The sequence below is a fragment of the Tauraco erythrolophus genome, chromosome 4 (genome assembly GCF_009769465.1).
Source record: "Tauraco erythrolophus isolate bTauEry1 chromosome 4, bTauEry1.pri, whole genome shotgun sequence".
NCBI lineage: Eukaryota > Metazoa > Chordata > Aves > Musophagiformes > Musophagidae > Tauraco > Tauraco erythrolophus.
Window position 1 is genome coordinate 84041969 of NC_141468.1, and position 27837 is coordinate 84069805.

General features: G+C 40.9%; 1 protein-coding gene across 2 annotated transcripts in view; it reads left to right on the forward strand.

Moving 5' to 3' along the window:
* Positions 1 to 1991: 1991 nt before the first annotated feature.
* EPS8 (EGFR pathway substrate 8, signaling adaptor) overlaps positions 1992 to 27837 on the forward strand; it is a 58128-nt gene continuing 32282 nt past the window's right edge. For both annotated transcript variants that reach the window (XM_086610602.1, XM_086610603.1), the window contains exons 1-10: positions 1992 to 2053; positions 3130 to 3203; positions 14369 to 14436; positions 17413 to 17574; positions 17779 to 17928; positions 20229 to 20311; positions 23570 to 23706; positions 25525 to 25598; positions 26636 to 26762; positions 27122 to 27210. In XM_086610602.1, the coding sequence (XP_086466728.1) occupies positions 1992 to 2053; positions 3130 to 3203; positions 14369 to 14436; positions 17413 to 17574; positions 17779 to 17928; positions 20229 to 20311; positions 23570 to 23706; positions 25525 to 25598; positions 26636 to 26762; positions 27122 to 27210 (1026 nt within the window). The remainder of the gene's footprint in view (positions 2054 to 3129; positions 3204 to 14368; positions 14437 to 17412; positions 17575 to 17778; positions 17929 to 20228; positions 20312 to 23569; positions 23707 to 25524; positions 25599 to 26635; positions 26763 to 27121; positions 27211 to 27837) is intronic.

A 27837-nucleotide genomic window follows, 5' to 3' on the forward strand; every position in this document is an offset into this window, starting at 1 on the left:
GTTACATTACTTCTACTTAAAATATCTGTTTCACCACTTTTGTAAAATCAAGTAGAGTATGAATATCAAACCTAGTATTTATCAGATTCAACTGGAACAGATTGCCCAGAGAAGTTGTGGCTGCCCCATCCCTGGAAGTGTTCAAGGCCAGGTTGGGTGAGGCTTTGGGCAACCTGGTGTAGTGGAGGGTGTCCCTGCCCATGGCAGGGGGGTTGGAACTAGATGATCTTTGAGGTTCCTTCCAGCCCAAACCATTCTACGATTCTATGATTAAGATGTCAGAGGAGTGAAATAATTTTGAGATAGTCTAACCCAAGTTTTTTTTCCAGATCTCACTTTAAAGAAAATAGTTGCAAAATTTGTTTTAAATAGGGCTATGAAAAAATCACAAACGATTAAAAGGTAGGGCAAATAGAATCATTAAATGTTATCTTAAATAACGTGTGTATGGAAAGTAGAGGAAGTTGGGGATACTGAAAAGCAATGGACATAATTTGTGTAGGTTTTTTGGATCTGGTCACTCTAGGAAGCTAATCACGGGGTAAAGTGTTCAGCAGGGTAGCAAAATTGAGCAACGGATGGAGACAATAAGAATTAATAGCCGATAGAAAGTGTTGAAGAGCTTCATGGTAGCGTGAGCTGGAGAAGAGCACTCTGAGTAACTCTGGTCCATGCAGTCGCTGAAACAGAACGAGGAGTGCACAATGACCTGGCAAATTCTGCTGAGAAAATGAATATTTTTATCCTTTCGAGTCATGGGACAATTTCAGGATGCTTCCCGAAGGTTGTAATTGCTAATGAATTGAGCGGCACTTGGCATGGATAGTAATTTATTGGAGACAGCTGCTAAAAAAAAAGTGGCTTAAGGCAGCCAAACAGGCTGCTAGGTTGGATAGGTGATATATTATGTCCTGTAGGTCTATCAGCTGCTGCTTTTTGATAAAATAGGAAGAAAACAGTTAAAATTAGGCAGTGAGTTGACTTAGTGCTTCAGAAGATAAGCTGCTTGTAAGGTGACTCTAGTACAACAAAGCAGATTGTGCTTCCTTTGGAGCTGGAGATTTTCTTAGATATAGATTTTATCTGACACACTTTTGACTATCTGGCAAAGTTAAAGGACTCTTTTTTTCTATTTAATGACTGAGATGTAGCGAAATATTAAAGTATATATTATTCATATGTGTATAAATGAAAGCATATTTGCCCATGGTAAATTTGAATAGAGTTTTGTTAATTGTTTACAGGCTTATGAAAGTCACTTTCCAGAGTCAATTTTCACTTCAATGGGCATGTTATTAAAGGGAGAAGGCATTCTTTTAACTCTTTCATTATAGCTTTTCCAGTATGGCTGTTATATAAGAGGTTTCGTTTGGCATGCCAAAATTTCAGGATGTTAAGTGCTTTAAAAAAAACCCCACACTTTTTTTTTTTAAGACCTGAAATAGCTAATGTTTTCTTTTATGCTAACAATTGTGTTTTGTTGTTTTGTTTAGATAATTCATCTTTCTAACAGTTCAACTTGTAAGTTTGACAGAATATGTATCAAAAGGTCATTTCCAAAGTTTCATTTGAAATAAATGAATCAAGGGTCAAAATCAAGCGTGCTTGACTATTAAAAGTTGCCATTTGGAACATCTTGTTCACTTCTGCAGTCGATGTTGTTCTTTGTTTAGTCAGCCTTTTATTTCTAAAGCTATTCCTAAAGACCATTGTGTCAATAATAATGGGTTTATTCACTAAATTGTAAATTATTTGAAGCAATAACTGTCAAATTGCAACTGGGAGAAGTTCCGTAACGGGTCTTTAAGGCATCACCGTGATGCAAATAATAACAATTGAGCTTGTTGATGCAATTCTTTTCCCATTTCAACTGTAATTTTCTCATTAGGTTTGTGTTACATCTGTATTAAACTTTCATCTTTTAAGACACTTCAATTCATATGCTGTTGTTTCTTTTCCCAGATCATTTCCCTCAGTAAGTGACGATAAGAATGAATGGACATATATCAAACACCCCTCCAGGTGGATATGGAAGTTATTTTCCTCAAATGAAGTAAGGTTATGCCTTTGATTTTCCTTTTATGGACAAAAAAGTGTTGTATATTCTTTTAAATGCTTTCATTTCAGATAAAGCTATAATTATTAGATCCAAAAGGGCAGTTTTGGTAAAAGAGTGCGCAGTTTCCAAACCATGTAACCAAACTGACTGACTGATTTTTGTGTTAGTGTAAGGCTAAAGCTGTGTTACTGAATGGAATCATCTGGAACAGAAAAATAAATTGCTGTGGTCATAACATACTTATTACATTACTCAGAGAGGTCTTTGTATGCCTGAGATGTTTAAGGTAAGCTCTGAGTGAAGGCATTTTTGTGCATAAAAGATAAGGCTGCCCCTTCCATCTGTGAGGAAATATCATTTCCCAGTAAACAGAACTGAGCAACTGGGACCTGAAAGCGTTACCTTGCCTGAGATAAGAGGATGCTCCCTGTCTCAGCAGCGCGGCACTAGGCTCGTTCGCAGCACTGATGGGAATTGCCCTCATCTGATGCCAAAGAACTTGTATTCCTGGATGGAGCAGGGCATCTGTGCTGTCCTCTGCTTCTCGTATTGTTGTCCCTTTAAAGTGGGCTTGTGTGTGACTCATTCTTGTTACACTGGAATGAAGCTGGATCGCCTTTTCGTTTGTTGTAGGCAATGATAATCCTTTTAAGTCCTTTTAAGTTCTTTATGAAAAGCAGTTAAAATTGTTAAAAATTATGAGCACTTGTGTACGCAGGAAAAAACCCCAAATCCTACCAAGTCTTTGGCATTGTAATTTTAATTATTATGATTGTGACTATATTTTGATTACTTACATGATATGGTAGTATCTCCGTGTATATGACACCCCCATTGTGCGTGATGTTGTGTTAATGCAACAAAAAAGATCTCAGAAGGGCTTCCAGTCTAAGTGAAACATGCTTTGTGATATTCATGGTGCAGAACAAATATCCAGTATCATTACCTCTGTTAGTAATATTCTAGGCAGGTGTAGTCCTACATAAGGGGAGGTTTTTTTTTTTTTCAATGCTTGTTTCTGTGTGGCAATTACATCTATACAGAAGTTAACCAGAAATGTTTTCTTCCAGTGGCTATGGTTCCCCAACATTTGCTCAGGCAGACAGGGAGCAGAATTCAAGAACAAGTGCAAAAGCTCTTTATGGTAAGGTGGCATAAAGTCTCTATAAACTTTTATCTGGAAATTGCTGTTTAAATATTGATTGTGATGTCATGGTGGAAATATTTTATGTGTATAAATCTGAAAGTGTGTGTACATACACGTGGGTGCGTATGTCAATGAAATTAAAGAACAAAGTGGTTTTGTTCCTACTAAAACTAAGTAGGCTAGAAAATGTTTTTATAGTTTACTCAGCAGAGAACTCCCACCTGTTAATTCTTAAGGCAGCAACTTATAAAGCATTTATCACAAAACCGAGAGTGACCCTATAGCTGAGGTATGTACCAGTGAGAAGGCGCTCAGGGATCTAGCTGTGCTATAGGTTTGATTCATGACCTGCCTCCCCAACTTTATCCCCTGCTAGCAGAAAAGGAATTTACATTATTCTTGTTTGACACACAGATTTCATGGGGGTAGAGATCTGGTGTAACGGATGAGGAGCCCTGTTTGGCCTGCTGTTTTCAACAGGCTTTGTGTCTGTCAAATGTGATGCTGCTTACAAATGCCTAAATGGTGTTGCACTCACCAGCTACAGATGCTGGTATTTGTCTTGGCTGTATCTGCTACTGCCTAGCCCATGGCCAGATCACTCTGGAGTCAGGCCATAGTCATGTTCCTCACCAGCCAGATAGCACCGTTTCCTGGTCATCCACCTCCACTGTGAATACATCCTGCTGATAGCTGTGCTGGTAATGGAAACACGAGCAGCAGTGAGGCTGCGAGATGCTCTGCTGTGTAAATCCGTGCCCGTTGCTAAGTGCTTTTTTGAAAGTCAGTACAACTGATGAGACTGGAAGGACGGGGGTTTGTTGTGAGAACCCAGTCCTGTGGAGGACCCCTTCCACCTCAGGCTGCTCTCCCTACAGACATCTGCCACCTCTTATGCAGGTTAATAAACCAGAAGGCTCAGAAAGCAGCAGCTAGTAACTGCAACATCCCTAGTAGTAACTAATTTTTCCTCCCTCCTATTTTGAGTGGAGTGATGGCAGAGGAGTGAGGGCAGGATGCTTTGTGGCACTAGACCAGCACTAACTTTGCCCTCGGAAGGACGCCCTACAAGACTCGAGCTTGGCTGCATGGGTTACCTGCCTGTCAGCAGATGAGGAGAACGTTGTTGTACTGGTTGCCTTGTTGACTTTCGGACTGCTGTGAGATTCATGAGGCTAAAAGCCTGAGGAGGAGGTGGGAGATCTCCTGGCTTTGTGTCCTCTGGAAGGAGCAGTGATGTGGAAAAGCTGATGTGGTTTGGTGGCTGAAAGGACTGTGCTAGAGTAGAGTGAAGGTCCACTTCTAGAAAAATCAGCGAAGGCGGAAGAAGAAACCGTTTGAAACATTAGTAGTTTAAAAATTACGTTGTATGTGAATCATTCTGAGTTTGTATTTGTCTTTTTTAGTGGTGTGCTACGAAAGTCAGTCACTTGATGTAGTACTAAAGGCAGGAACTGCAGCTGAACCAAACTCTCAAGTGACAGTTTTTAACAGTGATTTCTGCATCCTGTATGGGTTCACTTGACAAACTGATTGCACGTGTTGACAGAAATAGTAGGTGGTAACAGAAACCAGCAAGAGACACTGCAAAAAACTCTTAGATTATTTTTTTGAGATGTTATGAGAGTGTTGTGCTTTTCTTTTTCATTTTATATCTTTCATTTTGTGTCGTCCTAATAATTCCAGAGCACACATTTTGAACAGTGCAGTAGTATCAGTGTCTTAACCGTGTCCATTAATCTTTGTGGGCTTTTTAAAAATATCTTTCTGAGCTTTTTTGTATCAAACATGTCATGGGATAGTCCTATGTCAGTAGCAGATAGGGACAAGTGAGTAAATTTGAGGTATACAATGGTAAACAGCTTTTTACTTCTAAATACTTGAATTCAAGTACTAATTGAAAATGCTTACCGTGTGACTGCTGCGTGGTGGCTCCTGGAAAATGAATTCTTGGTCTTGGTTCCTTTCCATTGCTGGTAGATATGTCACAAAACTGTAATTGCAGTTGCCAGGAAGACTCAATTATCCTGGAGTTCTGAATAAAGGTATATTGGCACAGCTTTTAGAGAGGAGTTTGCACGTTTTACTGCTCCAGCTCTGTTTTGTATGCATAAAGAACCAGTATTGCCAAATGTATGAACTGGAAACAACAAGGAAAACACCTGGAACCTTTCTCAAATTCAGGGCAATTCTATTTATTTATTTATTTATTTATTTATTTATTTATTCAAACAGGTTACCATTCTGCTGCATCTCACGTGTGTCTTTTCTTCCTTTGTGATGTTAGGGATTTTTGTGCATGCTGTCCGAAGGAAGGCGGGAAGCAATTGAGTGACACTAGAATTGTTTAAATGTGTTAAAAATGCTTGTTATAAAATATTTTATTTATAACTGATTTATAATGAATAGCTAACTTAAGTATTTTGTTTGAGATCCGTGAGACTGAAAGGTATAAAGCAGATTGGAGGTGTCCTAACTTTCTTTTTATATTTTATATTATGCACATGTGCATTAAATGTACGTATTTTATTTATGTAAACACATAAAGCTCATGTATTTAATGGATTCACTTATAGTATATTGGAAAATATGTGTATAATTTTACTGTAAAAGTAAAATGCACCACGTTTTTTGTTTTTATAAAATGTGACAATGTAATGTTAGCAGCAAACTTCATCATGACAAACTTCATTTTCTTGGAAGATTTTTGAATGTCATGTGGGCTTAAGACACCCATCCATGGGTATCAAGAGGTGAAGATGGTACCTGGGCTCCTAAGTGACCACTTGATCTTGACCTCTGTTTCTTTCAAGCATAGTAAAGACTAAATAATAATAATAATAAACTTTAATATTATTATTAATGTGTGTATATATATATACACACATATATTTCATGACATGAAGTTTATCTGTTGAATCCCAGTGCTGAGATGATTCATGATTGTTCTGTTCTTCAGTCATCAGGCAGAAGGTTAACCACAGTGCCAGTGGGAAAGGAGGCTGGATTTTTTTTTGCTGTTACAGACCAGTTAAAAACTAGACTGGAGCCATTGCTATCTCTGATGTGGTTATCTGATAGCAAAAACTTCCTTGCAACTGCCTTTTTTCCTGTGTCAAATCCCTTTGTTTTCACTCATTTCCTTCCTGAAATGAACTGTTTTCCATTTGCACGATAAATCTCTCACTGAACGGGGAGGGAAGATGCCCTTCTACACGTTCTTATGGGTTTTATTTCATTATGTAGTTTCTGATCCTCCCATCTGAACTGGGTTTTGGCTCCTACTGTCATCTGTTGTTCTAGAATTGGCTTCTCCATCTGTCTTCTGCAGCTCTGCTTGCGGGGAGACGTGCAGCGGTGGTCGGTCGGTGCCAACAGCCTGGGCTGTACTGGGAGTTTGCCAGTGAGTGACACAGTGCAGAGCAGCCCCATCCCTCAGGGGCAGCGAGTCAGTGCTTCGCTCCAAATCCTTAGATTATTATACGGCTCAGGATCAGAAGATGTTACAAAAATTGTCTTCACACCGCATCAGAAAAGACTAGGTGTTTCCTGCTGTTTGTTGATACTCTCACGGCTGTGATTAGGTGCTAGCAGGGAAATTGCATGTGTATTTTCACAGTGCTCCAGTACCTCGTTCAGAGCAAGAACTGTAGTGTGATAAATTCAAGGAAATCACAAGCAGATCGTAGACTAGGTAAACAAGTCCTTTAAAAGAAGCCATCCATGTCACAGGCTTGTGCTATTTGATACTTGAATGAATTAAACTGACAGTTGACTCCTAAACAATACGCTTTCTCTGATAGCTGGTTCCACGTAGCCATCAGAATCATAGAATCGTCTGGTTGGAAGAGACCTTCAAGATCATCGAGTCCAACCGTTCACCCTGCACTGTCAGGATCCCTAAACCATGTTCCTCAACGCCAAATCCACACAGTTTTTAAACACCTCCAGGGATGGGGACTCCACCACCTCCCTGGGCAGCCTGTTCCAATACTTCACAACCCTCTCTGTAAAGAAATTCTTCCTGATATCTGACCTAAATTTCCCCTGGTGTAACTTGACGCCATTCCCTCTCGTCCTGTCATTCATAACGTGGGAGAAGAGACCAACCCCCATCTCCCATCAGGGAGAAGCTTGTGGCACAAATCTCTGAAAGTGATAGTGTTTGCTCCTCTCTTAATGAGATTTGTTTTGAACTCAAGTTCTGACCTTTCTGCCCAATGCGTAGGTCACGTCTCCTGCACTTTGCTGTCAGTCTCAAGTTGAGTTTTTCCAGCTGCTGCAATACATTCTCAAAGGGAGGCCAGCAAGCAATCCAATGCAGCCACGAATATACAGCAGTAAACTAAGTATTGGGCTTTTCTTCTTGACGATGTGTGGCAATAATTTATACTGTCATTCCAGGATTCTTAGGACAGCTTGTGAGGGAGACTCTTAATCTATCTCCACGTGGATTGCCATCAGATTTCAGAGCTTTGCCTCTTTGTACACTGTACAGATGTTTTCCAATTTGGCTATGGAAGGGGAAGGTGGGATCCGCCATTGTCCATCTTTGCACTGTCATAACCACAGAACTGATAACATTTATTAACATTTGGCCTATGGAATTATTTGTAAGACATCACTGGAAGTCTGGGCATGGGGACTCCTCATTTCTGTTTTAGGCTTTTAGGAACTGACAATTTGTGCCTAAAGGTATCAAAGCCCTAACCAGCATCGCCTGCGCTTCAGATCCTCTGTTAAGGCTCAGACTGAGATCTTTTGCTTTTGGCAAGAATTTTCCCTACCTAGGTTAAAAATTAGATTTCTCTTGCTGTGATAAATTTTTCTGTGTGATCTTCTGGACCATGGCGCAGAGCCAGGCTACAGTAGTGTTTATTAAGCAGCTTTCTGATTTGCCATATTGCTGCACCCTCTTCCAGCTGGAAAATGGGTGAGACAGGACTCTAGCTATGTCAGGTGCTGTTCATAGCTCTGCTTCAAGGGACCTTGGGCCACACTGGTGTTTCTGCCTGAAACTGTGGAATAGTTACCTTTCCAAAGTATGAAATGGTCCTTCACAGAAATAACTGGGGAGAGGACAGAGTCCTTAGTGTAGGGAGAGCAAGTGAGAGACTGAGCAATGGCAATGTCAAGTTGTATTTGTATCGAGTACTGTCTAGTGTGTTCTTTGCTTGGCTAAAATTCTTCAGTCAAGAGGTCTTTTTTTGTTTTCTGGCGTTTTGGCAGCTTCCGAAATTGGTATGAAATCAGTACTTTTCCACATCTTTTTGAAGCCAGAAACATGGTCCATTCCTGATGATGGGTGAATTCAGTAAGTTCACAGACATGAATAGCAGTAGCATCAGACAGCAGGAGGAGTATTAGTTTCTGTGGATCGATGTTTCTGTTGCTTTGAAAGGTTTAGCAGCCAGTGGATCTTACAGTCAGGACCTACGAGTGAAACACTGTGCTGCTTTTAAGTTTATTGCCCTTGCCTTGTGAGAGATTTTATTTTGCTCAGATTCCTCTGGGTTGCATTTGCTGTAGATCATGATTAAGAATTTAACTTAAGTGTCTTCTGCCATGATCCTTTTTTAAAATTTTTATTTTTCCTTTATCAGAGGGGAAATACTTTAGGTGACTTGTGTGCAGCATATCAGCCGGGTTTGAGCTAACTGCAGTGTTAAGGCTGCGCTGTGTTTTACACTTTGGATGTAAGAGCTGCAGTAAGTAGTGTTAATAGAAAAAACTCAATAGTTTTGATAGTATTAGTCATCCTTTGATAGTTTTATACATCCTATCTGGAAGTCTCCGTTGCAGAATTTCACTTTAGCTTCAATAACCCTCTTAGTGCATGACGGGACCCACGAGAGGCTGAGATTGATTGGGAGGATTAGGAGTGAAATGAAGAATACAAAACAGTATTTTTTTTTTCAGTGTCAGAAGTTGACCACAGCCAGCAACTAAGGACTTGCCCATTTACTTGCTCATTCGCTTGACTCCTCTCTGCAGCGGGATAAGGGAGAGAACTGGAAAAGCAAAAGCAAGAAAAAACTGATGGATCAAGTTAAAACCAGCTTAATAAGTGAAGGAAAGAGGAGGGAGGGAAAAAACATGAAAAAAACCCTGAGTAATGCAAAGGCAATTACTCACTACCTCCCACAAGCAGACCAACACCCAGACAGTCTCTGAGCAAGGGCTACTTTGGAAAGACTACCCACCAGTTTGATTGCTGAGCATATCTCGTGGTTTAGCCCAGCCAGCAACTAAACATCACCCAGCTGCTCACTCACCCTCCCCTGCCCCAGGGGAATGGGGAAGAGAACTGAAGGGGAAAAGGGAAGGAGACTTGTTGGTTGACATAAGAACAATTTAATAATAATAATAGAAATTTAAAAGTACTAATGATTATATTAATGTATGAATATACATTAAGTGTATAATGATATATACAAACAAGTGATGCACAGTATAACTGCTGACCACCTGGTGACCAATGCCTGCCTGGTCCTGGCAAACAATCTCTAAACAGAGAAGTCCTGACACCACAATCCTGGATGAGCGAGAGGCCCAAAAAGAGAGAGAGAGAGCACTCTGAGAGAGCCCCTGGAACAGCAAGAGCTTCTTCCTGGTCAAATCTATATACTGGACATGACATTTCGTGATATGGAACACTTAATTGGCCAGTTTGGCCTTCAATCCGAAGGCTAAGTTCAAATCACAAGGGGAGTTGTGGGCACTTTGTCCCAGCTGTGCTCCCCCCAGCCTGTTGTGCTCCTGCACACTGGCAAGAACACGGGAAGTTGAAAGGTCCTTGATGTCTCAGTACCAACCATCAACATCAGTGCGCTATCAGCATTCTTCTCATAGTGAATCCCAGACTAAATCCAAAACACAGAGCTCTTCTAGCTGCTCGAAAGAAAAACTAATTCTGTCCCAGTCAAAATCAGGACAGCATGACGTTATACAGTATGGAATATCTCTTGGGGCAGTTGGGGTCGGCTGTCCCAGCTGTGTCCCCTCCCAACCTCTTGGGCACCCCCAGCCTACTCACTGGGGCATCAGAGCGTGAAACAGCAAAGGTCTTGGTGCTGTTCAGAAATAGCTAAAACATCCCTGTGTTATCAACACTGTTTTGGTCTCAAATCCAAAACACAGCACCGTACAGGCTGCTCTGAAGAAAATTAACTCAATTCCAGCCAGACCCAGTACGTTCAGTAAGTCAGCAAATTCTGCTGCTCGTTTTCAACAGTGAGGTATGACCTAACTTGTGTTTGAAGATCATGTATTAAGTCAAGAGGCGTTTTCAGGGTTTCTGTAAAAGCAGTCAGATAAATATTGATGAATAATAATCAGCCAGTTTGATATGTGGAAGAGTTGAGCAGATGGAAGATACATTTCCAGAAGAATGGCAGTGGGCAACTCTGTAGGAAAAGAAGAAAAATAAGGAGCTGTGAATGAAGAAGACTGAGAGTCATAAGCTCAGATATATCTGACTTGGAATTGGAAACATGGAAGAGTTGTAGGAAGAAGTAGCAGACTCTCATATCATCTAGGTAGAGAAGGACGCAGAACAGGTTTGCAGGGTCCTATCAGTTTTGCTAGAGGTTCAAGGCAGTGGAGCACTTCATTAGAAGTGAGTGCAAAAGGATTCGTGTCCTTCTATCTCAGGGCAAGTTGAGAACTTGTAAAGGTTTGTGGGTAGACTCTGGGACAAGAGCCAGGCACTAGGAGAAAGCAGAGGCTGAGATTTAGTTTTGAGCTACTGGCAAAAACCATGGGAAAGGGGATGCATTCTAGATGCCAGTCGTTTCCTTTTTCCTTCTCCATCCCCTCTCTCCCTCTCCCGTAGCCTGGTTTATGAGCAGCTGGGTTGACCCTGTACAGGAGAGGAAACCCACTTTCTAATTATTGAATTGTAAAAGGGTTGAAAAACAAAGGTTGAGGAAAAACCCTTCCAGAAACAACGGAAGAATTTTGCCTGATGCTGGGGTACTTATTAGAAGCTGTATTTTGAAAGGTGAATAATTTCAGAATGGAGCAGTTACCTGTAGTATCTATCTCCAGCTCATCTATAGCAGTGTTGACAACATTCACAGCTGCTATAGGCTACTTCTTAGTCCATGCGAAACCACATTAAAAGTTGCAGCACTAAACGTTAATTAAGAGCCTGGGAGGTACCCTCTATTCTTTTTGGTTTGGTCTGTAACTGCAACAAGATTTGGAAGTCTTCTCATTTTTCGTTTGTATGCTTCACTGCAGAGTTTAGATTTCATCACTTTCTTGGCCTCCCAGAAAAGGGAGTCTCCAAGTCTGCATAAGTGACATATGTTACATGGTGGTTTTGGTAGAAGGGCCTACAAGATAACAAAAAGCAGTGGTTGATGCCCCAAGCTTGTCAGTGTTGGACAGTGCCCTTGATTCATTTGGACAATGCCCTTGATAACATGCCTTAACTTTTGGTCAGGCAGTTGGACTACAGGATGGTCGTAGGTCCCTTCCAACTGAAATATCCTGTCCTGTCCTATCCTATCCTAAATGATAACTTGGATCTCTAGCAGGTTCTAATAATCATTCTACTTGCATTAAAGAAATAAATAGGTACGTCGGAATTGTTGCTGAACTCAGTATGGACTGTCAGTTGTTGTGGTGACCATACTTTTTGTTTATTAACACAAACATGGATTGACTTTTTCTAATTGGAATCTTTTTTGAAGTTCTTATTGCTGTCCTGTTGTAATTAAGAACGCAGAACTTGAGGGGCTCTCCTTGTCTCTCTAGTATAGGCAACCACAGTTTTTATTGTCGTTCAGAAATCTCTATCTCTTATATAAACACTATTGTTCTCACCATGACATAATGTGTTGAAAACCTTTCTGCCTTGTCTGTTGTGAGTATTGTGCTGCTCTGTGGAAGAGGATGTGTTAATCACTGCGTCGAATGGTTTTGGATATCCTGTCTTAACACAGGACAAAATTTCTGTGAAGCAGAGCAAAGAATCTTTTGCAAAAGTTACTCCTTGCTTTTTAATTCCTTTGGAGCCTCTACGTATGCCAGGATTTCTTTGTTTATTTTAAACAATTCTAACCGTTATTGTTTGCAGGATTTATAAACCTTACAGTTGATGTAAAATTTCTTATCCCGGTTTGATTCAATATTGTTAAAAAATAATACCTTTGTTCACCTAAAAAAAAGATAATAACAGTCAAAGCTGAATATTTGATGCATTGTTAAGTGAAACAAATGACTTGTTTTGTAAGTATATATTCTTTTTTACTGGACAGCATTTAGCTATCATTTACAGTCTATAACAGAAGACTGTTAACTGATCCCCTTGGAGATACAAATAATTCTATGGAGTTAAACTAGATACTGCTTTTCGATTCCCTTGTTTTGTTAGGAACAGATGGACTTTACTTCTTCAGATCATCATCCAAACAAAAAAAGAAAGGTAGCAAATCAGACAGTACTGCTTCACTGACTGTTTTGTTGGGGTGTGCATGTGTGTGTGTCTGTTATGGTTAAGAAGGAAATCAACCCCCCAAAAAAATAACATGCTGCAAAAGCAGAAATAGTCTTACAGTTGGAATCAATGGAGATCCTCTGCCCTGCCATGTCAGAATGATGGATAATTAAATTAAGACATCTCTTTTAAAATATTCACACACCTAGTTAAAAATTCCGATAATCCATGGGGTTCTTGAATTTGGCTGATTGCACTGCACCCTTCTCTTGCTGAAGCAAACCGAGCAGCTGCTGGGCAGGAGCGGGTGGCTCTGTTGCATGAGTGGCTTTTGTCATGGTGGGAGGGGGACTTCAAGTCAGCGGGGGATTTCGGAAGCTTTCATGAAAGTCACTGACAACTGGAGAGATAAATGGGCCTGATTATAAAAGGCAACAAATACTTCTAAAAGTGACATCTGAAAGTGAGGGCACTGCTGTATCCATCAGCACCTGAAATTCCTGTCGGAAGGAACTCTGATCATAGAAGAACCTTTTACAGTGTCCTCACCACAGATCTCTGTATGTCACAGGTCATGGGCTTGGTAGTAGTCGGCATGTTTTTTTTATTTTGCAAAAAGTAACTTGTCTTTCCTATCAACAGAATCACACAATTTTATTTTTCCCCCCAAATACTCAGAGTATGATGGAACTGATGGATTTTGTATGCACATCAATCAGGTACTTTTCTTCTGAACAAAATCAAACCACTTATTTTACTTGAAGATCAGAAATCAAGTTATTTAGCAAAATGGAGAGAAAAGAATCACCTACTTGCAGAGTTTCCTTGGACCTTTCTTGGCCAGGTCTCCTAGTGACTTCCTTTTTTAGGCAAAGCTCCTGGTGTTCCAGATCAGGCACTGAAGTGATTATGCCAAAAAAGAGAGAAAAACTCATTATAGATGTTGCATTGAAATTTTTTCCACTGAAGTTGAAAAGTTTGCTTCAGTATTCATCTGAATTCCTTATTTTGTGGTGTGGGTGTGTGTTGTGTCTTCATCTTGCATTTTCCCTTCCCTTCTCTCCTGGTTTGATATTAATCTGTCGTGTGGAGTAAAAGGCAAACGATGTTTCTGATTTTGCAGCATTGTGTTTTGTTCAGCTGGAAAATATTTCTGTTTAGAGATCTTTGGTGTGGTGTTTTGGTTTGTTTGGTTTTTTTTTTTTTCCCCTTTTCATGTATATTTCTACATGAATAATTCATCAGATCAAATACTTCAGAAAGAAATAAAGGATGAGTCAGGTCTGGTTTGCGTGTGGCTTTGTTGTTTTGCAGATTTAAGATGCTTTCAAATGTGTTCATAAAAATTCAGAAAGCCTGATGCTGGTTAACCTATTGCTACCGAAATGGCAAGACACTGATTTTAATACTCGGGCTTCCCGATGCAGCGTTTTCAGTCGGAACACTGCTCCCCCCCGCTGTCCTGACTCACTGTGATGAGATATCTGGCTTTCATTTGCACCCACCAGCTCTCTCCTAACATCATTGACCTAAATATGATCCTCGAGCTGGACTACGTGGGAGTGAAAGTTTTTTTCTGTCGAAATACAGAAATTATCAGCAGCTCGTCTTCTGCTTTTGTATATCCCGCTAGTCTTAAGTGTCTCCGAGAAGTATTCAAAACAACATGATAAGAAGTTGAATGAATAATTATTCTTTCTTTTCCTCCCATCTCTAGAACAAAGAAAGAATTATGCACGAGACAGTGTCAGCAGCATATCCGAAACGTCGCAGTATCACGTCGAGGTGAGACGAGGAGCGATATACCAATTACAGCTTTCAGTTACATGCAGTTATTTTTGCCCACGTGATTTTTTTGAGGATACATGTGCTTGAAGGCATATATACATCTTCCAAAATATCCTGCCAGCCTGAGGTCACTTCAGAATAGATCACACTGAAATGTCTCAAATTCTATAGCTTTGGCATAGCGAGCTGAAATGTTGATGTAGAAGTGTGTAAGCAGAGTCGTTTGGCAAATGGACAGGGATATCCATGGGATATCAATTCAACGTGTTACGCTGCCCTGTCTCCCAACCTGGCATGTTGCAAGGATGAGGCAGAGCTGAAAAGCCCTGTGCTGTTGGCGAGGCACACTGGATGATGTTTAAAATTAATGCTTTGATCAGTTATAGTCAGCAGAGGTGACAGAACACTCAGTAAGAGCTGAGCATTAACCCCTAAAAGCCCCAGTTAGGCTACTACGTAGCAGTTAAACAAACATATTTATTAAACAAACTGCCCTCTTCATGGGCCCGGCCCTCTTCAACATCTTTGTCGGTGACGTGGACAGTGGCATGGAGTGCACCCTCAGCAAGTTCGCCGATGACACCAAGCTGTGTGGTGCTGTCGACACGCTGGAAGGGAGGGATGCCATCCAGAGGGACCTCGACAGGCTGGAGAGGTGGGCCCGTACCAACCTCATGAAGTTTAACCAGGCCAAGTGCAAGGTCCTACATCTGGGTCGTGGCAATCCCAGGCACAAATACAGACTGGGCGGAGAATGGATCGAGAGCAGCCCTGAGGAGAAGGACTTGGGAGTACTGGTGGACGAGAAGCTCAATATGAGCCGGCAATGTGCTCTTGCGGCCCAGAAGGCCAACCGCGTCCTGGGCTGCATCAAGAGGAGCGTGGCCAGCAGGTCGAGGGAGGTGATTCTGCCCCTCTACTCTGCCCTCGTGAGACCTCACTTGGAGTATTGTGTCCAGTTCTGGAGTCCCCAACATAAGAAGGACATGGACCAGTTGGAGAGGGTCCAGAGGAGGGCCACGAAGATGATAAGAGGGCTGGAGCACCTTTCCTATGAGGACAGGCTGAAAGAGTTGGGGCTGTTCAGCCTGGAGAAGAGGAGGCTCCAGGGTGACCTTATAGCGGTCTTCCAGTACCTCAAGGGGGCCTACAAGAAAGATGGGGAGAGGCTGTTCAGGAGGGCCAGTTGTGATAGGACAAGGGGTAACGGTTTTAAAATAAAGGGAGGTAGGTTCAGGTTGGATATTAGGAAAAAATTTTTTACCATGAGAGTGGTAGAACACTGGAACAGGTTGCCCAGAGAGGTGGTGGATGCTCCATCCCTGGAGACGTTCAAGGCCAGGTTGGACGAGGCCCTGAGCAACCTGATCTAGTTGGAGATATCCCTGTTTGTTGCAGGGGGGTTGGACTAGATGACCTTTGAAGGTCCCTTCCAGCCCTAACCATTCTATGATTCTATGATTCTATATTCTGCCTGCACGGATTCTTCCCCGGCGTGAAGCGCAAAGTATGTTTCTTCCTGTCGTAAGCCGCTTTGCAGTTACAACATGCTGCTGTCATATTCTATCCAGGAGTAGATATATTTAAAATGCTCAGCAAAGTAAGCCTGGGTGCCCATATGTAGCCCGTGAAGCATTTTTGGATGCAATGCCTCATTCTGTAGTCTTATTTTGGCACAAACTTTCACCCACTGCCATCCTACCGCTATCATGGGTTAAGCCAGGTCTTGCAAATCCCATGGATTCTCAGCTCCTTTTTGCTGGCTTTTAAGTTAGCTGTAAATTGTGAGATCATATGCAGAACAGTCTTAATTTCAAGGGCTTCTATCCTATGATCGGCTTGCAAATGAACACTCGTGTTGCTTCTAGTTGTCTGTCTGAATTTTTCTTTGGTTTCTTCATAACGATTTTGGTATGTACTGACATAAAAATTAGTACTTGTTTTTGAGGTCTAAGCATTCCTGTGTGAGCAGTTAGTAGAGAGTTTGTTTCACTTCTTTTGAATACTTTGATTATATGCAGCTTGTATCTACTCTTTTGTCTGTTGTAACTAAGTGTTGTTATCCTATAGTAGAAGAAAGCTCACTTAATTCTTCTTGTTTGTTTGGTTTTTTTTTAAAGTTATTTAGAAGATAGATGTGCAAGCCTATATTAAAATAGGTTCAGCTTGAATGAGTGTAACCAGGTCTTCAATAAGAACGTGAAGCTGGATTTATGCCTGGATAAAATGAAATAATTTTATGGGTTGTCTTGGATGGTTGGTGTGTTGAAGGAGAAATTGTCAAAACCATAATGACAGGGAAACTAGTGAGGTAGTGTCTGTGAGGCGGTATGATCAGTGTAATGTATTTTAGACCATTAAATGAATCTGAAGAATATTCCAAGTTGATAGTGAGCAAAAGCAGTTAGTATACTACGTTTCTACAGTGATCCTCATAAAAGAAGTGACTAGCCCGTCCATAAGGTATCCCAGTCAGATGCAAACCCATCATGGTGGCCATCAGCGTGCTAACTGGCAGCTCTGGAAGAGATGAGGACAATCCAGGTCAGGGTGGTGGTGGAGATAGGTTGGCAGGGTGTTTCTGGGAAGCTTCTGCTGACGCTTCCTAGATTCAGCTTGCCAAGAGAGACAGGTTTTCACTCCTCAAGAAAGCTCATTAAATACGCAGGGTTTAATTCTAGCTGTGATACCTGCAAGATGTCAGAATATGCCTTCAAGTCTAACCACTTACTGTAGTGAGGAAATGACAGAGGATGACAAACAGGGAGTTACAAAAATCAGTTGACTTAAAATGACAGTATGTATGGACTAAACAACCTCTCTGGTGGCTTATTGGTGGGATCTGCCATATACAAAGGCACTTTTATTAATGAATAATTAGTATTGCTGTTTCATGGCAATTTGAATACTGACAGTGCGTAGCAATAGGGAAAATTACAATTTTTGTTTTCAAATGTACGTCCCATTCACTAGCACTTGACCACCTTTGTTCTGGACCGAAAAGAGGCAATGATTACCGTAGATGATGGAATAAGGAAGCTGAAATTGCTGGATGCCAAAGGCAAAGTGTGGACTCAAGATATGATTCTTCAAGTGGATGACAAAGCTGTCAGTTTGGTGGACTTGGAATCAAAGGTAAGATCTGTGAGTGGCAGTCTCATTTTCAGAGCGAGAGAGAAAAAGCGAACAGGCAGGAAAATGATGTATGTGAGATTCAGTATTTTAATTAGCTTATTATCACTTTCCTTTTTTAACTCATGCAGCTTTTCTGAGATCAGAACACTGTATAGTAAGGTGGTGTTTTGTGTTTGATTTTTTTTTTCTTCCCTCTTCCGGCAGAATGAACTGGAGAATTTTCCTTTAAGCACAATTCAGCATTGCCAAGCTGTGATGAATGCGTGCAATTACAATTCAATTCTTGCATTAGTATGTAAAGAACCAACTCAAAACAAGCCTGATTTGCATCTTTTCCAATGTGATGAGATTAAGGTAAGGTAGTAGTGGAGATCTGCTATGACTTACTTGAATAGGGGAAATTTTATGAATTGACAAGCTCAGTGAATAAAATCAAATAGGCTGATTCATAGAAAATGATTCTGTTCTTTTATACTTATAAATATGCTTTAAGTTTAATGCATTAAGAATATCAACAATATAGTATAGTAGTAAATGTAGTGTAGTATATCTTGCAAGAGAGTAGTCCTGCATGTAAACTGAATCTTTAGTGCATGTGCAAATATGTTGTTGCTTTAAATATTGATTCTTGGGCTCTGTAGCTGTTCATTTAGGTTTGCAGATGAGTAAAGCTCTGGAGTACGTGTATGGTTTACATTCACACTTCTGAAGAAAATGATGTAAAATAGTTTGAGTTATCTCGAATTTACGTCTGATCTGCAAAGAACTAATTTGAGCCATGAGCCTTACTTAGTCTTCTCCCTTTTTCTGCTCTTTTTATCACTGAACAATTAAATCTTCTCTACATTCCCACCTCTCTGCATCTCTGGTCTGCTGGAGAGAGAATGAAAAGGAAAATATTACTCAGAAGAGGGACAAAACAAGGAAAGAGATTGTTTGTCTCTGGTTAAAATATTTCCTTCAAGCATAAATATATTTTTTAATCTATTCTGCAATCCTTCTGTATTTCCAGGATTATAAATTTTAATTTCTGTTAGTTACTCTATATAATTGGTATTTCTTTAAATTCCAAATGATAATTTCATGGAGATTTATTAATTCCTTTGTAGTTGTTCATATCATTGTCTTAAAACAAGAGATTGCTAATCATCTTGTGCGACTGTTTTGAAAATGGTATAGTGAGAGTGGTGCGAAGATGACTGGCAAATTGTGTGATTAGTTGTACAGCATTTTCTGTTTCAATGGAAATTGGGATCCTGTGAGAATTTCAGGTGACATTATGTTAAATAAATGCAGGGATCCTTGTTGAGGTCTGGTAGGACCCAGCTTTCCAAAGTGTAGAGGTGGTCTCTTTTCTTCAGACTTCCATCTTTTGAAGTTGTTCCTCTGTGTACCAATAAAAATGCAGAGCACGTAAGGATGACTTGGAAGTCCAGGATCCCCCTTTTCTTCTGAGGTGTTGTTTGAGTCTGTGACCATACCCTGGCGTTTGTTCCTTACCCATGAGACTTGACTGGTTTTGAAATGTTAGGTCTGTCTACCTTTCCTTTTTCCTGCTTTTGATTAGAAGTTACCATGAACCTCAGGAGCCTCTGCAATAAAAAATGAGACAAAACCAATAATATTTGGGGCATTCAATATTTCTAAACAAAAAATGATTAAATAATTAATATCAAGAGTATGATTAATGGAATTCTTCTGAGTTTAAGTTCCACAAATCCCTTTCAGTTTTTTTCTATTAATTCTTCAACCTTAATGTATCCCTCTGTCATATTCTGTAGTGCAGTTCATTATAGCCTGAGAAGTCCTTTAATCCCCTTGGATCCCGAATGGTCCCAGCAGAAGTTACGTATTCCTCCCAAAAATTTACATACTTCTCCATTATGAGGGTACTAAGAAAGATGTGGACCTTGTAGAGTGAGCCAGACACTGACAGATTTGGGCTTTGACAACCTGTGTAGGAAATTAATTTGTCAGCTGCAGACGTGTAACAGAGCATTCTAAATCCTACGAGAAGCCATGACCTATTTAACGCAAGATCTATTAAAATAATGCCTTAGACATGCATCAAAATTTCACTTGTGGGCCACTGGTGGAGGCAGACTGCAGTTAGGAAGAGGCAGGAACCTACAGATTAGGAAGTGTTCTGAACAAATCATTTTCTGTTAAATCAAAGAGAAATTGGAGGCTGTCGTTATTTCTTAAAGGAAACTATCACTACAAGTTACTTTCCTAATCCTTTATGCTGCTACTATCTATAGTAGCTTTGCTACTCCTATCTATAGTAGATTTTTTTAGAAGCATGTCTTTCCCCTAGCCTGCTTGAGAAAACCAGAAATTACATTCATGAAGGGGAAAAAAAAGCTTATTGAATAATGGTTGACTTGAGATAATTACAGCTGTTCAGACAATTTTGGTATCTAGGTGACATACTCATCTGATGATAATGCTTGAGAGTGGAACAGTGACAAAAATACCAACTCTCAGACAACAGCATTGTGTGTTTCTTCATTCTGTTTATGTGTAAAATAATTTATCCTAGAACTTTTAAATAAATGGCATTTCATAAGGGATTCTGGAATCTAAAGATGCCCCAAAAAAGTGCATGAAGAGATACAGCTAATAACTGATGGTCTCTGCTTCTGTCTCTTTAGGCCAGCTTTATTCATGAAGATATTGAAAGTGCAATCAGTGACAGCAAGAGTGGGAAACAAAAGAAGAGGCTTGAAACATTGAGGTAAAGAAATAATTTCTTGACAGGACACAGGATGGCCAAATAGTGTTAGAGCATCCAGAAGCTCTCCAAGTCTGCCTCGGTTTTTCACTCTTTGTTGCTAGTTGATAACATACTTCCAAAACCACATGCAGAGGCCTTGCTTTAATAATTATCTTGTGCTGTCTTGATTTATAGCATCACTCTTACCTTTCCTGATCCCACCTTAATGACGAGAGCAGCTGACATCAATACCAGCTGCCAGAGAATAGCATTGCATGTCTCAGTTCTGCTTATGGGTCAAGTAGTTTAGAATTTAAATTAAAAACCTAAAGGCCCTGTAACTCCAAGTAAGTAAGGTGCTGATAAAAGAGTTTGAGATCTAAAGATGTTAAATAAAACAGCAACGGAAGACTGAATAATCTTCCTGCCCGCCTGCCTAACGATGCTGAAGACTCCTTGTTTCCCTGGTAGCAAAAGCTTCCCTGCCAGTAAGAAAATGTGGAGGAAAGGAGTCTGTTGGGTTCAGAGAAGATTAATACAGAAGTGAGAGGTGGCCATCAGAGGTGCAATAACAAGGGCACAAATAGATTACATACTGAATGGTTATGGTGGTAGTCTGTTGAAAAGTTAGCATGTAACTGCATCCTGATAGTGTCTCTCGATAGCACTTAGTTTTGTCGTCCAGATAGCGAAGTCATTGCTGGACAAAAATCATAAAGTAAAAATGTCACCATTGTATGAACGAGTTTATAACACTCTTAGTTGCCTATTAAATTTTGATGCGTAACTCGTGAAGTTTTCCTCAAGTAATGGTCACTCCTATAAAAAGAAAATAAAAACTGAACTATGTCTAACTTCACCTGTGGGAATCGAATTAAATAAGTGCACTTTACTGTTGTTGAGTGTAGCAAACAAGTGTAAGCACAAAGAGGTAACCCAGGAGGACTCAAACACGTTGTGTTGGGAAACTAATGAGATTTAGTTGGGAAAAAAACAGGTCAGTACATCTAGTGAGAAAAATAATCTGAGATACTGGTCCCTGAGGCCAAGAGGTCATGAGTGCATGACAGCTCAGCGCTGGTTACTCGCTGTGGTATCATGTACGTGCTGGCATTGGGTCATGGGGAGAGACCCTCCTCCCTGACGTTGCGTTATTGAGTCACGGCAAAGTTATTGACAAGTAGAAGCGTGGCATGTGCGGAGGAGGGTGCCCAGGAGACTGGAGGAAGGAATGGTGATGGAAACATTATTTATTGTTTGATGTCCAAAAAACCAAATAACGCTTGCCATGAATGGGGTGGGATTCGAAAGAGAAGAATTCCAGGTGAAATCTTGGTTTTAAATAGGGACATGGGGAAGGGATGGAATGTGTGTGTGTCGTGGTTTTAGGCTGATCCAGCAACTAAAACTCACACAGTCTCTCCTTCTCCAGTAAAGTAGAGAGGAGAGAAAAAAAAAAACCAAAGGGACTGAGGGTTGAGACAAGAACAGAGGGAGCACCCACCAACCATGGTCCTGGGCAAAACAGGCAGAGCTGTTCTCAAAGCAAAACAGTTTATTAATGATTACTTAGAAGGACAAAGGGAAACAAAAACCGATTACTCGAGAGGACAGAAAGAAACAAAACCAGATCTTAAAACCGACACCTTCCCCCCCCCCCGTCCTTTTCCTCCCGGCTCTACCTCCTCCCCCCAGCAGCACAGGGGGCAGGGACTGGGGGAGTGCAGGTCAGTTCATTCCGTGCTGTTACTGCTGCCTCTTTCTTAAAGGAGAAGGAGTCCTTACACCCTTTTCCCCTGCTCCAATGGATCCCCTACCCACGAGGAAAAAATCCACAGACTTCTCCAGCGTGAGTCCAGCCCACTGGAAACAATCCTTCCCCACAGATTGCTCCGGTGTGGGCTTTACCACAGTCTCGGGTACTTAGGGAGCTGTAGCCACTCGCTCCGGCGTGGGTCGTCACGCAGACTCCAGATGCCTCTCTGCCTTGTCGTGCACCCCAACACGACCGTCCTCAGGCTCAGGCATCTTCTCCCCATGGGCTGCGAGTGGGTCTCTGCTCCACCGAGGCCGTCCTGGTTGCAGGGGGGCCGCCTGCCATCTCACCACCAGCCGCAGGGGAAACTCGGCTCCAGCACACCTCCTCCCGCTCCATCCTCACTGACCTGCTGTCGATGCGGCTGTTTCTCTCAGATCTCAGTCCTCTCCAGGTGAACTCAGCCCAGTGGGCACCCCGGGAGTGGGGTGCCCCCGAGTTCCCCAGCTGGCTCCGCTGCCGCCATTCTCCGTGGGCGGCGCCGGCCCGACGCAGGCAGCCGCCCGGCCGGGAGCCAGGGAGCGGGGGCAGTGCCCTCCTCCCTTCTCTGCTTGATCCTGGGCGAAGCACCTTTTCCGGTCCCTTTGTCCTGACTTAAATAGGGCAATTCGCAGAGGTGCCCTATTGGCTCAACCCCGAGGGGGATGGCAGTCTGATCTGGTGGCCAGAACTAAGCCTAACCCGGTTCCAAAACCGGGGAGGTCGCAGGGAGCAAAACCCCTCTCCTGCCACCAGAACCACCCCCCCCTCCACATCAAACCATGACAGTGTGTGACAGGAGTTGTTGGGATTTTTTGTCGGTTGATACCAAGTTGCAGAATGACTTCAAAGACCTCTTTCCTTACGGTGTTAAGAACTGTGTTAAGAATGGGAAAACTGGAAAATTGTGGGTGGGAAAATTGATACAGTCTATGATAGGATCGTGCATTTATATCGAGACAGGATGAACAGGCCACTGGAGTAAAAAGGAAAAACAACCTGTAAACTTAATTGATTTTATTGGTAGAGTTTTAAGAAACAAGTGGTTGGCAACATGTCAAATTTAGGGACTAGATACTCAACTTGTGATAGCTGAAAAGTAACTTCTAATGAAAAATTTCACACAAAGTGGAAGTCTAGCCAGTGAACTGCATATGGTGGTAAAAACACCATCTACCAAACCCAAGCCACTGAATTTACCTGTGTAAACTGGCGGATGTCCACACATCGTGTTCTCTGGCACTCCTTGGGGATGTCTCATGTGGCCAGGTAACAAAGGTTTGCTAACCCCATCGAGGAGTGGGTTTCCTACTAGAACATATTTACACATCACAGGCTTGAGTACTGCTTACCTGGCAAGTCCATAGTATGTTCAACAGTAGAAGAGGTCCTTGGAAAGCCTCCTTGTCTTCTCTGATCAAGCACTAGAAAATAGAAAGTTTTACCTTCAAGTGTCACTTCTGGGCTCTCTTCTCTTCCTCTAGGATGATATCCAAAGCTGACAGCGCCATCCCTCCGCCGCCACGGGCGCCCGCCCCGGTGCCACCGGGGACCATCACCCAGGTGGACGTGAGAAGCCGCGTGGCGGCGTGGTCCGCGTGGGCTGCAGAGCAGGGCGAGCGTGAGTGTTGCCGGGGGCCTGCTGGGAGTATTTCTGGGAGCGCAGTGGTGAACGGCTGTCCTGGGCAGCAGGTTTCTGTGATCCTTGGTGATAACAAAATTAATTTGGAAAGGCTGCTTTCGTAGAGATTGCAGTAACTGAATCCAGATGCAGAGATGGTTGTACGAGGCCACCCCTCTGTCCACGCCAAGAGCAGGCAGGATTAGTCTACCAGTCTAGTCTGAAATGCCCCAAGCCACCGTTGCCTGATCTGGGGAATAAGACCTGACTGTCATAATCTGGCTTGTCATTTCCTTTTTTTATCCATTTTCTGAATTTCTGTTTAGAGCTGCTTTTATTCGTGTGTAGCTGGGTGGGGGTGTAGGTTACTGGTTTTAACCGGGGCTTTTTTGTGAACATAACGCTCACAGTAACCAGTACTGTCATAACTCTAGTAATTTAATGATGCTCTCTTGAGTGAAAGGGAGAACATAGATCAGATATTTCGGACAATTAAAAAGTATAATCATGGATTAAAAGATGACTAGAGATCAGAATTATTTATTGATTTTATATTTGTCTTTATAATGGTCTGTATGGCTAAACTGGTTCTTTTCTTTTTTACTTCCTTTTTTTTTTTTTTTTTAATCCTTAACAAAGGAATGCTGTAGCATATGTAATGTGTTTGAATTTTTGGTTTGGTGGTTGTTTTTTTTTTTAAATCTTTAGTGGAAACATTTTTATTTTGATCAGATTTCTTTGAAAAAAAAATGCTCTTTAGAAACAATAAAGCTCCTTATGTAAAACAGACTGTATTAAGGTTAAGGTGAGGCCTTTTTGGGTTTTTTGTTTTTTTGTTTTTTTTTTAATAATAGATACTAAAATTTTAGAATTAGAAGTCATTAACCGTGGAGTCTTTATTATTTTTGGTTTATTAAATTGTATCACTCAACAAAATACACAACTATTCAAAGAAAACAACTGAAAATGTTCAGAGAAATTTCTATTGTTAAGAATGTTTTCATCTATTAATCTACAGGTTTACGTCTCTCTTGAGTTTGTTCTTCTGCTTGACCTCTCCTCCCTTCAGAAAAGTTTCATTAGTTTGTGAAGTGTCTTGCCACACCACTTGTGGATCTGAGCTCCTGCAGTTCCTCTTACTCCCTGGATCTTTTCTACGTATTTACTAAAATCCCACCTGTTAACAAACACAACGCAGTACTTAGTGTGACTTAGGAATGTGAGATTTAGCATTTCTCAAGATGTTAAGCCTTGTTGGTTTTAAATAAAAGTCACTGACCTTGTCCATTGTTTGGAAACACCAGTTCCATCACATCTTTGCCTTCCATTTCTATGTTGCCAGACCTGGTGCCCCTTTTTGCTAATTATGCCCGCTTTTTTTTTTTGCTAATTTTCTGCCCGCTTTTGCAGAAAAATTGTCTTCAAAGTCATGGCTACACTCCTTCTTGCTTACTCCTACTGGAGTAGCTTTCAGCATATTTCACAAAATGGGAACGTTTCTCATTAATTTGTATTTATAATCTGCCAGTTTCTGCTGTATTTTTTCTGTTTAGACCCTGGTACCACACATCTGTGGTTGACTTCCTTTATGCAGCTAAGTTGACCGAAAGCTTTTCCATGAGACTTGGCAGGATCAGGCATTAGGGTGCAAGATTTTCAGGTTGTGTTGAGTCCTTGCAAAGTGAATGGTATGAACAGTTCTGTCCATGTTTTTTCTTACACTAGTATGGTTTAAAGCATAAGCTGTATAGGAGGTGTTTGTGTATTACTAATTCTGCATATATGGATGTCTTACACTCTTTTTCCTTTTTTCTGCAGTTGAAAAACACAGACAATACCATGATCATGAAGAAACAGCAGAGATGATGGCAGCCAGGATTGACAGAGATGTTGTAAGTGAGAAACTACAAGTGATATTGCTTAATGTCTGTGAAATTTTGCAGCTCTACCTCAGGAGAAGCCTTTTTCCGCATGGAAAATTCGGTTCTGGAGGAAAGCTTTCCAGGAAGGCTATGTTTGTGTGGTAGACATAAAATGAATAGGTGGTAGTTCTTTTTCTATTTTTTTTTTCTTAAAAAAAAATGGGAAAAAAAAAAAAAGGACTGAATGATGTAAAGTTTTCTGCTGTGAAGAGCTAGAAATATAAAAAGTAATTTTGTGTGGTAGACAAAATTCAGCAAACAATGTAAAGGTAAAAATTTCCATCAATTTAGTAGGACTTAGATATGTGCAGTATCTGGAAGATAAACGTGGTCATTTCTGAAGACAGGTGGACCAGGTATGTGCATAACCTAAACTTTTCTTTCCTATAAGCAAGAACATTGGGCAGGTCCTATGATGTATGTGATATCAAATTTTGCCCAATTTGTCAGTTCTAACTTTCTACTTTTCTACTTTGCTGTTGCCCTCAGCAGCATCGTTGGGACCTGCTGAATTGGTGTATATGTGTTTTCCCCAGGGGCTCATTCATTCTCCTTCACTTGCTCTTTGAAAACAATTCTTCAAAGAGTATTTCTTTATAAAACTGCATTCTGACATTCAACAAATAGCTTAATTCTTTGTGCTAGAGGAGATTATGAAGTTACACTCTTTAGGAAAATGCTCTCCATTCAAATAATTAGAATTTTTTTCATGTGCTGTGAGACAAAATGTAACGTGTGAACAAATTGTGTAATTGCAATCCAAATTTAATAATCTTGTTGATCATGTTTTAAGAACTTACAGTGGCCCTAAGTTTTTAAAAATCTAAGATTTAAAATACGTTACAGGTGTGTAAAGTTAAGAATATAACGAATATAAATATGGAATTTTTTAGCATGAACTTTGTTCCAATGAAGCAGTTCGTGTCTGAAAGTGTGGTCATTTTGATTTCTGGAATGTTTCTACTATAGATTCTGTAGAGAAATGTTACTTTTCTGTTCTCCCATAGCAAATTCTGAACCATATTTTGGATGACATTGAGTATTTTGTTACCAAACTTCAAAAAGCCGCTGAAGCTTTTGCTGAACTTTCAAAGAGGAAGAAAACTAAGAAAAGTAAAAAGAAAGGACCTGGAGGTAGGAGTTCTTACTGCACACAATTCTTTTTCTCTAAGGATCATTGAAGTCGCTAGCAAATATGTTTTTTTGTGTTGTTTTTTCACGAATGTAGTAATTTTCTTTCACTTTGAGCACAAAAAATCCTACACAGTATATTCCTAGAGAGAAACCTATGAAAATCATTTGCTTGAAGTCAGTGGGAAGTGAGTAATCAGAGATGTGACCATAGAATATGCTCACTGTCATGGTTCTGTATTTACAAATTTCTGTAAGTTATTAAATTTATTATGTATTTATGTGTTTGCTCTATCTGTAATATTTATAGAAGTTATAAACCTTATAAATGGATATATAAAAAATCTCATTTCGTTCACCAGAGGGAGTTCTTACTCTCCGTGCAAAACCACCACTTCCAGATGAATTTGTTGACTGCTTCCAAAAATTCAAGCATGGCTTCAATCTTCTGGTACGTGACTGCTGGTGGATATGGTGGCGTGAGGCATGCACTAACAGTTTTTTCCTGGGATAGCTGATGTTGAGTAAAACACGATCTTTGATGTCCCTACCACTACAAATTAATTTAGTCGTCGGTTTTGCTGCTTTGGTTTTCCTATGTCTTATTCCACTAGTAGGAAGGGAAAAACTAGAATTCTGGTGAAAGATGAAGAGGAGAAGGAAGAATCAGTAACATGATGGATTTGCTTTGTAGTTGTTTTTAAGTTAGGTTTTCTTGGAGGTTCCTGCTGTTCCAGAGGGAGTAGATGCTTTATTGTTGATGCCTCCGAGGGAGCTGCAGAAGTTCATCTTGTCTTTGGGAATGCATTAATCAAGTTTTCTGCCTCACTTTTCGAGTACCTTGTCCATGTAGAGAAACCTTTTGGGTCTTAAATGCCCTACTGCTGCCAGCCATGCAGAGATGGTCACACCACCCACGGAATTGTGACCTTCGGTCTATGTTGTCTTGGTCTCTACTGCTCTTTAAGAAGGAGCAAATCTGCAAGTCTCCTCTTCAAGAATGCTCGTATACTTGGAAATGTAATCTTGTTTGGTCCTTGGCTGACACACAGGAAGATGGCTCAGCTGATACTTGACT